Raw genomic sequence first — 15,390 nt, 5'->3', positions numbered from 1 at the left:
GTAGGCATCCTAATATTTAACAATGGGCTGATGCAGTTACCCAGGTGGAGTGATACTCCTGCGCGTCTCTTAAGGTTCACAGGAGAAAAGAATCCACAGGGAGATTATGGAGGCTAGATGGCAGGGGCAAACCTAAGGGAGCTGAGATATACCCCAATGATGACCCGTGTCCCTAATTTGGCTCATTAGGGATTCAATGATCCTGTTATGGGTCAGCTGGGCTGAGTAGCTTATTAAGGCGAGGAGTGAAGGACCCCCTAAACAAATAAGACTCCTGAAGTGAGGGGTTTCCACCAAAGATTCTCCCCTAAAGATCACAGGGTAAAATGTGTGTTAGGAGGCCACTCAAAGGCCACTCTAAGATTCAGGAGGGGGTGGACCATGACCCTGCTATGGTTTATTGTAGGAACTCACAAACCTCCTAAGACCCACAGCAAGTTTGTGGCCCTGATAAGCATTTTAAGACTAGCAGCTGTTGGTGTATGTGCATGGGTGTGGGAGGGCAGTAAAAAGACGGTTACTTACCTTCTGTAACTGTTGTTCTTCGAGATGTGTTGTTCACGTCCATTCCACATTAGGTGTGCGCGCGCCGCGTGCACGAATCGTCGGAAACTTTTTCCCTCAGCGGCTCCCGTCGGGCCCGCAGGGTCTCCCTTCCCGCCAGAGCGGTGCCCCGCCCTCGCGTATATATATCCCTGCAGGCCCGACCCTCCCTCAGTTCCTTCTTGCCGGTGACTCCGACAAAGGGGAAGGAGGGTGGGAAGTGGAATGGACGTGAACAACACATCTCGAAGAACAACAGTTACAGAAGGTAAGTAACCGTCTTTTCTTCTTCGAGTGCTTGTTCACGTCCATTCCACATTAGGTGACTCGCAAGCTTACCGTTGGAGGAGGGTAGGAGTCAAGGAATAACTGATTGCAGCACCGCCCTGCCGACCACTGCATCATCTCTGGTCTGATGGTGGACCGCGTAGTGGGCTGTGAAGGTATGCACTGACGACCAGGTGGCTGCCTTGCAGATCTCCTGGAGCGGGACCTGTGCCAAGAAGGCCGTCGAGGACGCCTGGGCTCTAGTGGAGTGAGCCCTGATCTGAGGAGCAGGCATGTTGGCGAGCTCGTAACACGTACGTATGCAATGCACGATCCACGCCGACAGGCGTTGCGTAGAAATAGGCTGGCCCTTCACGCGCTCCGCAACGGCCACGAACAGCTGAGACGATTTACGGAAAGGCCGGGTACGGTCCAGATAAAAAGCCAATGCCCGCCTAACATCCAGGGTGTGTAGGCTGCGATGGCTTGGGTCCGTATGGGGCTTAGGGAAGAATACCGGTAAACAAATGTCCTGCCCCATGTGAAAATTCGTAACCACCTTTGGGAGGAATTTAGGGTGAGGCCTAAGCTGCACCTTATCTTTATAAAAGATGGTATAAGGGGGCTCCGAGGTGAGGGCCCTCAACTCCGACACCCTCCTAGCCGAGGTGATGGCCACGAGGAACGCGACCTTCCATGAAAGGTGCGTGAGGGAGCAAGAGGCGAGGGGTTCAAAGGGCGGCCCCATAAGCTTAGTGGGGACCAGATTGAGGTTCCACGGGGGTATAGGAGGGCGCGAGTAGGGGAACACTCGCTCCAGACCCTTGAGGAATCGGACCACCGTGGGGTTGGAGAACACGGATCTGCCTGATTCCCCAGGGTGGAACGCCGAAATGGCGGCCAGATGCACCTTAATAGAAGCGGGGGCGAGGCCTTGACGCTTGAGGTGCAGCAAGTAGTCCAGAATCAGTGGTATCGAGGCCTGTAAAGGCTGTGAGTGTTGAGGCTCACACCACAGGGAGAAGCGCTTCCACTTGGCCAGGTAGGCTGCCCTCGTGGAGGGTTTCCTACTACCAAGTAGGATTTGCTGGACCTCGTGGGAACACCTGTGCTCCACCCCACTTAGCCAGAGAGTAGCCATGCCGTGAGATGCAGCGACGGCAGGTTCGGGTGGAGTAGGTGACCCCGATCCTGAGTGATGAGGTCGTGATGGAGGGGAAGGGCTATCGGAGCGGTCACGGACAGTTCCAATAGAGTTGTGAACCAGTGTTGGCGTGGCCACGCCGGGGCAATTAGGATGACTGTCGCCCTGTCCCTGCGGACCTTTAGGAGGACCCTGTGAATGAGTGGGAACGGGGGAAAGGCGTACTTCAGGCTTCCGCCCGACGGGATTGCAAAGGCGTCCGCCATTGAGCCCGGACTGTGACCCTGGAACGAGCAGAATTGCGGGCACTGGCTGTTGCCCTTGCTGGCAAACAAATCCACCTGGGGAAACCCCCACCTCAGGAAAATAGAACGGAGGATGTCTCGTCTCAGCCTCCACTCGTGCCTGAGGTAGGACCGGCTGAGACGGTCCGCCAGCCCGTTCTGGACCCCGGGGAGATATGCTGCCCGAAGTTGTACTGAATGGGCTATGCAGAAGTCCCAGAGGAGGAGAGCCTCGTGACAGAGGGGAGAGGACCGGGACCCGCCCTGTTTGTTTATGTAAAACATAGCGGTAGTGTTGTCTGTCAGAACTGACACGCTGTGTCCTTTTAAGGTGGCGTGAAAGGTCTGGCAGGCGAGGCGAACCGCCCTCAGCTCCTTCAGGTTGATGTGGAGCAGCCGTTCCTCCCTGGACCACAAGCCCTGAGTGCGCTGGTCCCCTAGGTGCGCTCCCCAACCCAGGTCCGACGCATCTGTTACTAGCGTCAGAGTCGGTTGTGGGGCGGTGAACGGGACCCCTGCGCAAACCTGCTGTTGGTTGAGCCACCAACGGAGGGCGTTCGACACCCGAGCCGGGATCGTGACGACCATGTCCAAGGGGTCTCTGTTGGGGCGATACACCTGAGCCAACCACAGCTGCAGCGGCCGGAGCCTGAGACGGGCGAGCCCGACTACGTGTGTGCACGCTGCCATGTGCCCCAAGAGTTGCAGGCAACATCTGGCCGTGGTCGTAGGGAACCGCTGAATGGAGGTCACGGCCTCCTTGATAGCCAGGAATCGTGATACGGGAAGACTTGCCCGTGCCGCCACCGAGTCCAGGACTGCCCCTATGAAGTCCAGCCTCTGTGTGGGGACTAGCGATGACTTGGGCAGATTGACCAACAGACCGAGTTCCCGGAATACTTGCAACGCCAGTGCCACATGGGCGCGGACCTCTGCCTCCGGCCGGCCCGCCAGGAGCCAATCGTCCAGGTACGGGTAGACGCGCATCCATCTTTTTCGAAGAAAGGCGGCTACCACCGACATGCATTTCGTGAAGACACGTGGGGCTGTTGCCAGGCCGAAGGGCAAGACCGTGAACTGGAAATGGCGCTGTTGGATAGTGAAGCGCAGGAAACGCCGATGGGCCGGGCGAATGGCGATGTGAAAATAGGCGTCTTTCATATCGAGGGCAGCGTACCAATCCCCCGGATCCAGGGAAGGAATGATGGTACCAAAGGAGACCATACGGAAACGTGGTTTTCGCAAGTACTTGTTTAGCTTGCGAAGATCCAGGATAGGCCGGAGGCCCCCTTTCGCTTTGGGGATGAGGAAGTATCTGGAATAGAACCCTCTTCCTCTGAAGTCCAGAGGAACCTCCTCCACCGCCCCCACCTCGAGGAGGGTCTGTACCTCCTGTATGAGGAGTTGCTCGTGAGAGGGGTCCCTGAAGAGGGACGGGGGTGGTGGGTGGGAGGGAGGGGGCGAGGAGAACTGGAGGGTGTAACCTGATTCCACCGTGCGCAGGACCCAACGGTCTGATGTTATATGAGACCAGGCACGGAAAAAATGGGACAGGCGGTCCCTGAAACCCAGGGGTGGATCCGGAGAAGAGATGGGTACGCTGTCCTCGATCGCAGCTTCAAAATCCTTGTTTGTTTCCCGGCTGCGTCTTGTTTTGGCCCTGGTTTTGGCCTTAGTTAGGCGTATTGTTGCGCCTACGCCTATTGTCCCTGCCCCGTCTACGGTATGGTTCCTGCCGAGGGCGAGGATGGTACTGCCTCTGTGGAGGTTGGGGCTTGAACGGCTTCCTCTGTGTCACAGGGGTGTGCATCCCTAAGGACTTAAGGGTAGCCCGAGAGTCCTTGAGGCTGTGCAGCCTGGTGTCAGTCTGCTCTGAAAATAAGCCCGAACCCTCGAACGGCAGGTCCTGGAAGGTATTTTGTACCTCCGGAGGAAGGCCAGAGGATTGCAGCCATGCCGAGCGTCTCATCACCACACCTGACGCGATTGTTCTAGCGGCTGCGTCGGCAGAGTCAAGTGAGGCCTGCAACGAGGTTTTGGCCACCGCCTTCCCTTCGTCCACTATGGCCGCAAACTCAGGTTGTGAGCCCTGAGGCAAGGCATCCTTGAACTTGGACACAGATGCCCATGAGTTAAAGTTGTGCCTATTTAGGATCGCTTGCTGGTTTGCTATCCGCAACTGGAGGCCTCCGGACGAATAGACCTTCCTGCCAAATAGGTCTAGTCGTTTTGCCTCCTTGGCCTTGGGTGCTGGGGCCTGCTGGCCATGCCTTTCCCGTTCGTTAACCGCCGAGACGACCAACGAACATGGGGTCGGATGGGAGAAGAGAAAGTCAAACCCCTTGGACGGGGCAAAGTACTTCCTTTCTACGCCTTTTGCGGTTGGCGCAGAGGAGGCTGGCGTTTGCCATACGGTCTTATAGTTTGCCTGGACCGTTTTTATGAGCGGGAGTGCGATCCTGGAGGGACCCTCTGGGCTCAGAATGTCCACCATCGGGTCCTCCTGCTCAACCGTCTCCTCTGCTTGCAGACCCAAATTGAGGGCCACCCGGCGGAGCAGGTCCTGGTGCGCCCGGTGGTCAATAGGGGGAGGGCCGGATACTGTTGTGCCCGCCACGGCTTCGTCCAGCGAGGAGGAGGAGGTCATGGCTTTTTGAGCGTCCTCGTCCTCCTGTAGCTCCTCCTCAGCGGGGCGGTCCTCCGGGGTGCGCCCCCTGTCCCGAGTCAGGGACGGTGCCGAGCTCGGTGCCGAGTCCGCCCTCTCTGCGTCCAGTGGTCTGGAGACCGTGGCCTCCGCACGGGAGGTAGGGCGGCACCGTGGGGAGCGGGACCAGTCTCCTGAGGGGCCCGATCTCGAGGTTCTGGACGGAGGGCCTTGCTGATGATAGGCCCACGGCGTCCAGAACGACCACTGACCAGGATGGCTCCAATGCGGCTGCCAAGAGGCCTCGTGCTCTCTAGCGGCATGCCCTCTGCGGCCATATCTGGAAAGACCCGAGCTCTCTTCCGATGCTAGGGACGGTGACCTAGAGGGCCACGGCGGTGCCGTGGGGCGGTGCCGGTCCGGTGTCGGGGAGCGGTGCCGTCGGGACCGGGACCGTGAGTAGCGGCGTGCCGATCTGGACCTGGAACGGTACCGTTGACCGCGGGACCGGGAGCGGCTGCGGGAGGATGGCCTTGGGAGCCTCGCCATCGAAGCGTCCCGGCGCCTGCTCGAGCCGGGCTGCTGGGGCGGTGCCACGCTCGCATCGGGCCCTGACTGTTTCGTGGCCCGTTGTGCGGCGGGAAGCCGGGAGTCCACCGAGGCGGAGCTCGACCGGGACCGGCGCCGTGAACGGTGCCGAGATGGCGACCGCGACGGGCGCATCATCGCCGGTTTGCCCTTGGATGGCAGTCGCGGCGGAATGTCTGTAGCGCGGAGTGTGCTCTCGGAGGACAATTCAATGAGGTCCTTTGCCGCCTCAAATGTGTCCGGGGTGGAGGGCTGTTCCAACAGTTCCTCCAGCCCGTCCTCCTCACTCGACGCGCTCGTCCCGGGGCTCGACGGGCCCTTCGGCGCCGGAGCCACTGGTGCCGGGACCTGTATCGGGGCCGTCACTGCCTTGGCCGCACTTGCGGGCTTCGCCGGTGCCGCCTTCTTATGTGGGGAGCGCCCCCGGGCCTTAGGCTGGCCCTTCGACTTGGCCGGCGAGGAAGATCGATGCCGGGCGTGTTCCCGCCTTGGCGGTGCCGTGGGCTTAGTCTGCGCCGCCGGTGTCGGGTCGCGGACCGATGCCGGGGCACTCCGCACCGAAGTGGACGGTGCCGCGGAAGAGGAGGGCTGTAACGCCGCCTCCATGAGGAGCTGTCTAAGGCGAAATTCTCTCTCTTTTTTGGTTCTGGGCTTGAAGGCCTTACAAATTTTACAGCGCTCCTTCTGGTGAGCTTCCCCGAGGCAACGGAGACACGACTCGTGCGGGTCGCTCACTGGCATAGGCCTGCGGCACGCGGCACACACCTTAAAGCCTTGGGCGTGCGGCATGCCCCGCCGCCCAGGGCCGGTGCCGGGGTTGACCAAACCCCTATCACCAAGAGATTTTTGGTCCTTAGAAGAACTAAACAACTACTTAACACTAAAACACTTAACTATATTATGAACTGCTAACTATTGCTAATGGCTATGCTAAGGGACACTCTCAGGCGAGAGACAGAGTTGTTCCAACGTCGCCATGGGCGGTAAGAAGGAACTGAGGGAGGGTCGGGCCTGCAGGGATATATATACGCGAGGGCGGGGCGCCGCTCTGGCGGGAAGGGAGACCCTGCGGGCCCGACGGGAGCCGCTGAGGGAAAAAGTTTCCGACGATTCGTGCACGCGGCGCGTGCACACCTAATGTGGAATGGACGTGAACAAGCACTCGAAGAAGAATCTCTTTACATTCATGGAGGCTAGGATTTCAGGAAGCCCTCAAAGAGCCTCCTAAATCTCACATGTGGGCGATGGGCTACAAGCCTCCCAGGACTGATCATGCCAGGTAACCGTAATGCTTGTGGGAAGAGACTGGGGGACATCTTACAATCCTCCTAAACCTGTAGCGTTGGTGAGTATCTGGCAAATTTCCTAAGACTCAGATAGTTGATATACTTACCAAGGCAGAGCCTCCTAAGATCCACAGGAGCTGGGCTCCCTTCATAAGGACTTTGAAGGACGTAATATTGAAGCTCCCTTCCTGCAGACCTCAAGAAGGGAATGGGGGTGTGGAACAAAGATGCTAAGGAAATTCCTCCACAAACTTTCATTATGGTGGAGTTAAAGCTGCAGGCATATTGCAGTGGTTTGAATGGGTATCAATTTCCAAGAATGAGAACACTGATATTAAAAACAACAGAGTTAGAAACCCAGGAAAATTCAGAAATAAAATTAAATTTAGAGAAACCCCAAACTTTGGAAAGTATGGAAATTCAGTTGAGGCAGTCAAACTATCTTCACTCTGTCCCTACAGCGAGGCCCTCAGAAAACCAGAAACTCATATGATTTTACCTATCCACAATAAACAGTTTCATTTTATCAGTGACCACAAGAACTAAAATGCCTTAGTATTAATGGTATAGTAGTTGGGCCATTTTATGGATTTGGTTCTCCTCATAAATAGTAGACAAAAGAATTTTACAAATTCCTGATTAGACAAATAACATATTAAAGGAAATTAATTTGTAAGGGCTTGGTCCTGTGAGACACCAAGAATACTTAACATGCAGCAAGGTCAGGGCCTAAGATTCCTTGGGGAGGCCAATTATTTAAGTGTCAGAGACATACCTAGTATATCCCCTATATACTAGTCTCATATCCATAGATAAAGAAATTAGAGCTGTTACATGAAAACAGCAAAAATTAGCTTGCTGCCAAAACATCTTAATTAGTATCTCAACCATGCATGAAAAATTAGGAAACCAAATGTGTGGTGCTCATCTAGAATATTGTATATGCAAATAATGGAAAATGGCAGGGTGGAATCTCAACGGACAGCACAGTGAAAGAAGTTTAGCTAGCTCTAAGGTAAATTTCCAGGCTTTCAAAAGACAGTTTCCTAGAAGTTTAGCTTTTATTGAACTTCGTAAATTTCTGCAATTTTATATATTTAAACTCTAATGTTTTTGTAAGGTAAATTCCCAACCCCTTTGTACCATATCATGAAGCTCCACACAATTGCAGTGTGATCAACCAAACTAGTGAAGAACCTGCTATAAACTGGCATGGTATTCGAGGACTCCAATAAAGATTTTAATTACTCTGAATTAGAGTGTTTGAACATCCTTACTGTGTTTTATTCGAATCTATAATTTTATGCAGCTTTTAGGGGAGACAGGTTAGAATTCCTTATCTGAAACACACAAGACATTTTGGATAGAGTAACTATATTAAAGACGTGACGCACTTTGGGATCTAAACTGCCATATAACAGCCAGGTATTTGTATTATTATTGGCCATTAAATTTCACAATTCCTTGAGAATTGATGATTTTCTCCCAAAACAATGGATCTTTGTTGCTTTGAAATGGGGCTAACACTAAAGCAGCATTGTAGGTAAAGCACTGGGAGAAGCTCAGAAAAAAAGAAACTTTTTGTATAGTTAAAAAAAAAAGTTGAATTGGCATATCCTATTTTATAATATACAGTATTTGTTATGCCACTACCGCAAAGATTTCTCAAATCTAACAGAAAGTCTGAAAAGAAAAATGCAAAGTCATAGCACCATAGAAGTAATAAACCGAAGTATAAAAAAAGAAAAATTACCCTACCCATCTCGCTGTATTCCACAGAATAATTTGTTTTCCATGTCTCCATAGCATAAACTGCAAAGCAGAGTTGATAAAATGGAGCCCTGTGGAATTCCACAACACTGTAAGTAGTACCTAGTAAATAAGCAGAATGTAAATTAGAACTGGCAACAGGAAACTTCAGTTAGCCATGAGAGGTTTATTTACAATTTTTATAATCATACGAAAAGGTAAGCAATATATCCAAGGAACACATATGCTTAATATTAGACACCTGGAAGACTTATACACTTATCTATTCCTTTAATGTTTAGTTGTGTTTCTTCTAAGAACACAGGCATATGAAGTTCCAAAGCTGACATCAGTTATTAGTTATTCTAGAACTTTTTTCCTTTGCCTAATTATTACACATTTTCAAACACTGGAAGTTCTAAGTTTATAACTGACCTCAAAGCACAATTGTCTTCTATTTTCATATATTTTCAGATCCACACTTCACCTAACCATTTCTCTTATGCCACCTTCTATAGCCACAAAATTTATTTTTTCAGACAAATAAAATGTGATAATATAAATATTTAGAAGATATAGAGGATGACAGAAACCTTTATAACAACTATTGAGTAACGTCTGAACACTATCTAGACTTCTTGGAGCAACTGTTAACTAAAAAGTGAAAGGACTTGAAATCCACACTAACAAGTTACTGGTTATTTTAGGAAATGTAGGGATGTGTAGAGAAGTAATTAGTTCTCTTAAAACATTTTTCATTGCTTAAAAATATTTTTATAATAATTATTATCAATGCTTCTCTGAACAAATGCTGCATGTTCAATACTATATTTAAAAAAAGACAGTGATACCTTGGTTAATTAAAACAAATTTTAGAAAAGAAATCTTCATTCCAGTTTAGAAAGAAAACTCAAATTCCAAACAAACTTTGTAAGTATTATAAAATTAAAATACATAAAATGTTAAGCTCTTGCTAAAAAGTCTGAAAATTGTAATAGTACCATTTTTAAAAAGAAAATATATAACCAAACGTTGCAATTTTCAATTCTCACCACTAAAATAATGATGTATGTCCATACCAATGATAAATTAAACTCATTTAAAATTATATAACTTCAATTATGTATTGAACAAATTCATGGCCTTTCTGTATGAAAACAGAAGACAACATTAAATTCATTCACTTCAATCAACTTCTGTCTCACAGTATCACCCTGCATAGTTTCCTTAGGCCTTGTCTACACTACAGGGAAAAGTTGATCTAATTTGAGTTACATGAATAGCATAACTCAAGTTGAGGTAGCTTAGATCTACTTACCGCGGGATCCACACTACGTGATGTCGACGGGAGATGCTCTCCCGTCAACTCCCCTTACTCTTCCCAATCCAGAGTACAGGAGTCGACAGGAGAGCAATGTCTGTCGATTTAGCGGGTCTTGATGACCCGCTAAATCGACCACCGATGCATCCACCGCAGCGCATCGATCCCCCGGTAAGTGTAGACAAGCCCTTGGAAACTCCTTAAGACTCCACAAATGAGAGGGTCAACATTTGTATCTGTAGGAAACCATTTGAGAGAAATGTGTCAAATGGTGATTTTCTAGATTCCCTCAGTGTAGTATTATCTTGCCAGGTCACATTTTCACCTTTGGACCATTGAAAGCCTTTCTATTATTTTGCCCAGAATAAATATCAATACCAAACCAGCCTACAGATACCAGGATATCCCATTTATTCTTTGTAAAAACAGTCACAACATTAGCTTCTTTCTAGTCCTCTGGATCTTCCCATGTACTCCAAAATGTGTTAAATATCAGCATCAGTGGCGTATGGCAGCTACTCTTTAATCCCAACATAAACCACCATTTTAACTCTGAACTTTAAACCAAAGACAAAGTAGTAGGTGGCTTGCAAGCACTTCCTTTGTGAATATGGTACACATTTGCTACCTAGGTTTCAGAGTAGCAGCCGTGTTAGTCTGTATCCGCAAAAAGAACAGGAGTACTTGTGGCACCTTAGAGACTAACAAATTTATTAGAGCATAAGCTTTCGTGGGCTACAACCCACTTCTTCGGATGCATATTTGCTACCTAGTGGCTACAAGTAAATTTTGATAACATAATGCAAAATCTACAGTATTACAGCATCTTTATACCTTTGCTATCTAGCTTTATAGTTACCAGTATTTTTAATAATTATCATATTTGCATTTTTCCCCTGATCTCACCCTTCTAAACAAGCCCAACTTAAAAAAGAGGAAAGTAATTTTTGCAGATTAGAGAACTGAAATAAGATGAATAAAACTGTATTGATGTTGCTTTCTTCCTAGTAGCCACTGTGAATCTCCAAAATCTTATAAAGCTTTTTTGATCTCTTTCCTTTACAATTTATTCACTTGTTTTTAACTGTAAGTGGTTTCTGACTTACAGGAAATGGCAAGATGTTTTAAAAATGTGTATATTTTCATTTGAAAGAAACAGAATTTATTATGTGAATAAAAAGTTTCCACTCCAAGACAATTCATGCTTTTATAGATTCTAACCTAAATTAAATGACAACTGCATTTCAAAGTAAGGTCAAGTAACATATCCCATCTAATGAAAGCTAGTTAAGAAGGTTACATCCTTAGTGCCAATTGAAAGATTTTCGGTTGACAGAGCCGAATAGCAGAGATTGATGTTATTTTTCATAAACTCATTTACCTGCCCTCAATCTCCAAGATGTTGTTATGGATCATTTGCAGAAAAAAAGCAAACAGGCTGGAGCTTGTTTCATTTAAAGAAAGGCTCTAAAAAAATAAAAAAAGGAAAAGATGTTGTCCTAATTAATAAGGAAGAACAAGTTGAAAAGATGCATCTTTGACTTTAAGCATATTTTAGTCTCGATTTAAAGTATCAAAAACCTCAATAAAACCAAAATTTTAGATTCTGTATTTAAAAATGCACTACACACAAACACATTTGGAAACAGATCAGAATTCACAATTTGTGCAACATTTGCATTTTTAGCAAAGAGGCAATTTTCTCAAAATGGTGAGAGGTGGCGAGAAAGCCAGGTAAAAATGTCTAACTGTGATTTTAAAATGCATACAGTGACTTATTACAATAAAATGTGATATATAACATCCTAGTAACTTCACTGTTTTACACATGATCATTTATAATATTCTATAGCTCTTCACGTTCTGCATCTGGGTCTGTCTGCATGTGGATTTTTTTATCTTCCAGGAATGCTGCAAAGGGGTGAGCTGAGGTTTGCCTGATACTTATGGGCAGTCCTTTTCTTTTAATAATATAAACAAAACCTTCGTATAGTGATAGCAACAAGGCACACCACACCAACCCAAAACTTCAAAATTATGCAAATTGAAAGTTAAGGGAAAAGCATCCTGAATACATTGACATTTTCACATAGTCCAGAACACCCCAATACCCCATGAGGCTTTCATTTCTATCAATCAAATAAAAAAAGGAATACTGAGAGCACTCCTTAACAGGGGGACATCAGTAGCATTAAGACAAAATAACTTCCTAAATGCATGGACGGTGTAACAATCAGATGCACTGATCTTTTGATACAAAAGTATACAAGATCACAGTTAACTTTTTGCACGACAGTACAAGTCTAAAAGTTGGGAATACATATGGCTTCTTGGTATGTATAAAGATACTCCTTAGGAAATTCTGCACCACTGCACAAAGCAGAATTTTGCAAAATTAACATTGTGCACACAGATTTCAAAGTAGCAGCCATGTTAGTCTGTATCCGCAAAAAGAACAGGAGTACTTGTGGCACCTTAGAGACTAACAAATTTTAATTGGCCTCTCAGAGTTGGTAAGACAACTCCCACCTGTTCATGCTCTCTGTATGTGTGTATATATATATCTCCTCAATATATGTTTCACTCTATATGCATCTGAAGAAGTGGGCTGTAGCCCACGAAAGCTTATGCTCTAATAAATGTGTTAGTCTCTAAGGTGCCACAAGTACTCCTGTTCTTTTTAGGTCTAAACAGAGACTGGGAATGGTTGGGTCATTACACTAATTGAATTTTTTCCCCCCATGTTAAGTTCTCCTCACACCTTCTATGGGACATCTCGATTATCACTTCAAAGTTTTTTCTTCTGCTGCCACTGATAGCTCATCTCAATTGATTGGCCTGTTACAATTGGTATGCGTACTTCCACCTTTTCATGTTCTCTGTATGTATAAATATCTTCTGTCTGTGTGTTCCACTCTATGCATCTGAAGAAGTGAGCTGTATCCCACAAAAGCTTATGCTGAAATAAATTTGTTAGTCTCTAAGGTGCCACAAGTACTCCTGTTCTCATTGTGCACACAGAATTGCCTTTCTCCCACAGAAATGGGCTGCAGTGCTGCTGGCCACCACTAGGGGCCACTGGACCCAGCAGAGCCCAGCTCGCACATAGACACTGACGGGGGAAGGAACTAGTGGGTTCCTGACAGCTGCAGTTCCCAGCATGCCCTGAGGGAAAGCCTGGGACCAAGCATCAGGCTGTTTCTCCCTCTGGATCCCTGGGCTCGGGGGGGGGGGGGGGGGGGATCGGGGGGGGGGGGGCCACAGCTGGGGTCTGGGAGGGAGGAGGTGCAGGTATTTGGACAAGGGGGGCCCCGTGGCTGGGCTGGGGGTGTGGGTATCTGACCAAGGGAGGGCCCCACAGACATAATTGTTGACAGGTATTTTGAAATAAATTACCAAAATAATTGAAACCGGTGTGATTATGTAGTGTTATTTTGACAAATAAAATTCGCAGAATTTTAAAATATTGTGTGCAGAATTTTTAATTTTTTGGTGCAGAATGCCTCCAGGAATAATAAGAGATGGAAGCAAAAGCCTGATGAGGTGTGTTGTTGGCAATGTGCAAATGACAAAGAATGCCAGTGACTTTTTCCTTAACTTCTGATTTTCATGCTTTTAAGGTTTTGGGTTGGCAGGGTACAAACTTAAATGTCACAAAATGAAGTTTTTATTTGTATTAATTTACTAATTCTTTTTATACAGTATTGGTGTACCTTGGTAGATAGCTCCCCAAGGTTAGGGAGGAGAGGGGGGAGTTTGAAAGCAGAAGAGGAGTCCCTGGGAGCAAGGAGGGCTGGGAGCAGCAGGAGAGCTGGGAGTGGAGTGTGGAGGATTGGGCCAAAAGGAAGCTGCGGAGAATAGAGGTTGGAAGAAAGGAGAAGGATGCAGGGGGCTAGAGAGCTGAGGGCAGGAGAGGGAAAGGATTGGGCATCTGGTACAACTGGGGATTGAGAAGCTGGAAAGAGGAATGTCAAGGAGTGGGGGGAAAGAGTTTCTCTCTGTTTGTCTCTATTGTGTGTGCCAGAAGTTGTAAATATTGCATCCTCTGAATTCTACGCAGTCAATAGTTCATCATGTAAACCCCTACACGTAGCACTATGTTGACATGGGTTGCTTCCTAAGCAAAACAAAATCATCATACCTTTAATGCCACACTTTCAAAGAACATTATTCTTAAAAATTACAACAGAGAAAAACATAAAATTGGTATTTTTGTAAACTATAGATATATAGTAATCTACATCAGAGGTTTACTGTAGAATTTCCATGTATATAAAAGTGATACATTAGGGATCCTACATCAAAAAACAACCATTTTTAATTTCAAAATATTTTAAATACATCACATCCCTAAAAATTACAATTGCACAGAAAATTAAGTCCCTGAACACTCTATTTTGTATGTTTTTTCTGGCATAAAATATTTAGCATATTTCCAATCTTTTCCAGTTATTCTCTGGTATACAACCTGAACTATGGCTTTGCTATCATTCTACCATAATTCTGTAGTTTAATGTATGCGACAGGTAACCAGAGCAGAGAATGGCCACCTATACATACATTTATAAGTCTGAAGGGGGAAAAAGTACTTCCCTCTACCACAAAAAATTGCTTTATGTTATCCTTGTGCATGGCTGCCAATTATGAGTTCCATGTTCTATTTCAGAAGTCGGCAACCTTTCAGAAGTGGTGTGCCGAGTCTTCATTTATTCACTCTAATTTAATGTTTCACATGCTGGTAATACATTTTAACGTTTTTAGAAGGTCTTCTCTATAAGTCTATAAACTATTGTTGTATGTAAACAAGTTTTTTAAAATGTTTAAGAAGCTTTAATTTAAAATTAAATTAAAATGCAGATATTATCAGTTTAGTGCAGTGGTTCTTAACCTGGGGTGTATGCACCCCCTGGGGCAGGGCCGGTGCAAGGATATTTTGCGCCCTAGGCAAAACTTCCACCTCCCCCTCGCACATCGGTTCATTGAGGGGCAAATCCCAATGAGCCTTTATAGACCTCAGGGGCCAGCCGTGCCCAGGGGCTGCTCCCCAGACCAGGTTCCCCCTCCCCGCCTCCTGAACTCCCCTGGAGGGTGCACAGCGCCCCCACGAGCCCTCCCCACCCCACCCCGGTAGCCCCTGCCCCGAGTCCACTCACTGGCTTTGCCGGGCTTGGGCCACTACAGCAGCTCGGCAGGGAGAAGCCGCTTTCCGGAGGCACCGGAGAGCCAGAGTGTCCTGCTTGCGGCATCAGCGAGCCCCAGCCATGGAGGAGCCGGCGCGGTGCAGGGGGGCAGTAGCCCTGCAAAGGCAGCGGCGGCGCCACTAGCGGGGAGCAGTCGCGCCCCCCCACCCCTCCTGCCTAGGCTGCAGCCCGGCGCCCCTCCTGGGGGCTCCTGCAGGCTGCAGCGGATGCATGCGGGCGTGAGCCCCCATGTGCCCCCCGGCTCCCCCCTCACCTAGGGTTACCATATTTCAACAATCAAAAGAGAGGACGGGGCGGGAGAGCCCTGCCCCCATCCACTCCCTCCCACTTCCTACCCCCTGACTGCCCCCCTCAGAACCCCCA

General features: G+C 47.9%; 1 protein-coding gene across 8 annotated transcripts in view; it reads right to left on the bottom strand.

Moving 5' to 3' along the window:
• The window catches only part of TERT (telomerase reverse transcriptase), a 121,868-nt gene that overhangs the window by 52,154 nt on the left and 54,324 nt on the right, over nucleotides 1–15,390 (bottom strand). For all 8 annotated transcript variants that reach the window (XR_002907830.2, XM_024195091.2, XM_024195094.2 and 5 more), the window contains exons 8-9: nucleotides 11,208–11,293; nucleotides 8,515–8,628 (exon numbers count right to left, since the gene is read on the bottom strand). Coding sequence is in view for 7 of the 8 variants with exons in the window: in XM_024195091.2 (XP_024050859.1) it covers nucleotides 8,515–8,628; nucleotides 11,208–11,293 (200 nt within the window). In the remaining variant the exon portion in view is untranslated. The remainder of the gene's footprint in view (nucleotides 1–8,514; nucleotides 8,629–11,207; nucleotides 11,294–15,390) is intronic.

The sequence above is a fragment of the Terrapene carolina genome, unplaced genomic scaffold, assembly GCF_002925995.2.
Source record: "Terrapene carolina triunguis isolate 2854851 unplaced genomic scaffold, T_m_triunguis-2.0 Scaffold613, whole genome shotgun sequence".
Classification (NCBI taxonomy): Eukaryota; Metazoa; Chordata; order Testudines; family Emydidae; genus Terrapene; species Terrapene triunguis.
The sequence above is the reverse complement of the archived record's forward strand: the minus strand, read 5'-3'. Positions and strand labels throughout refer to the sequence as shown.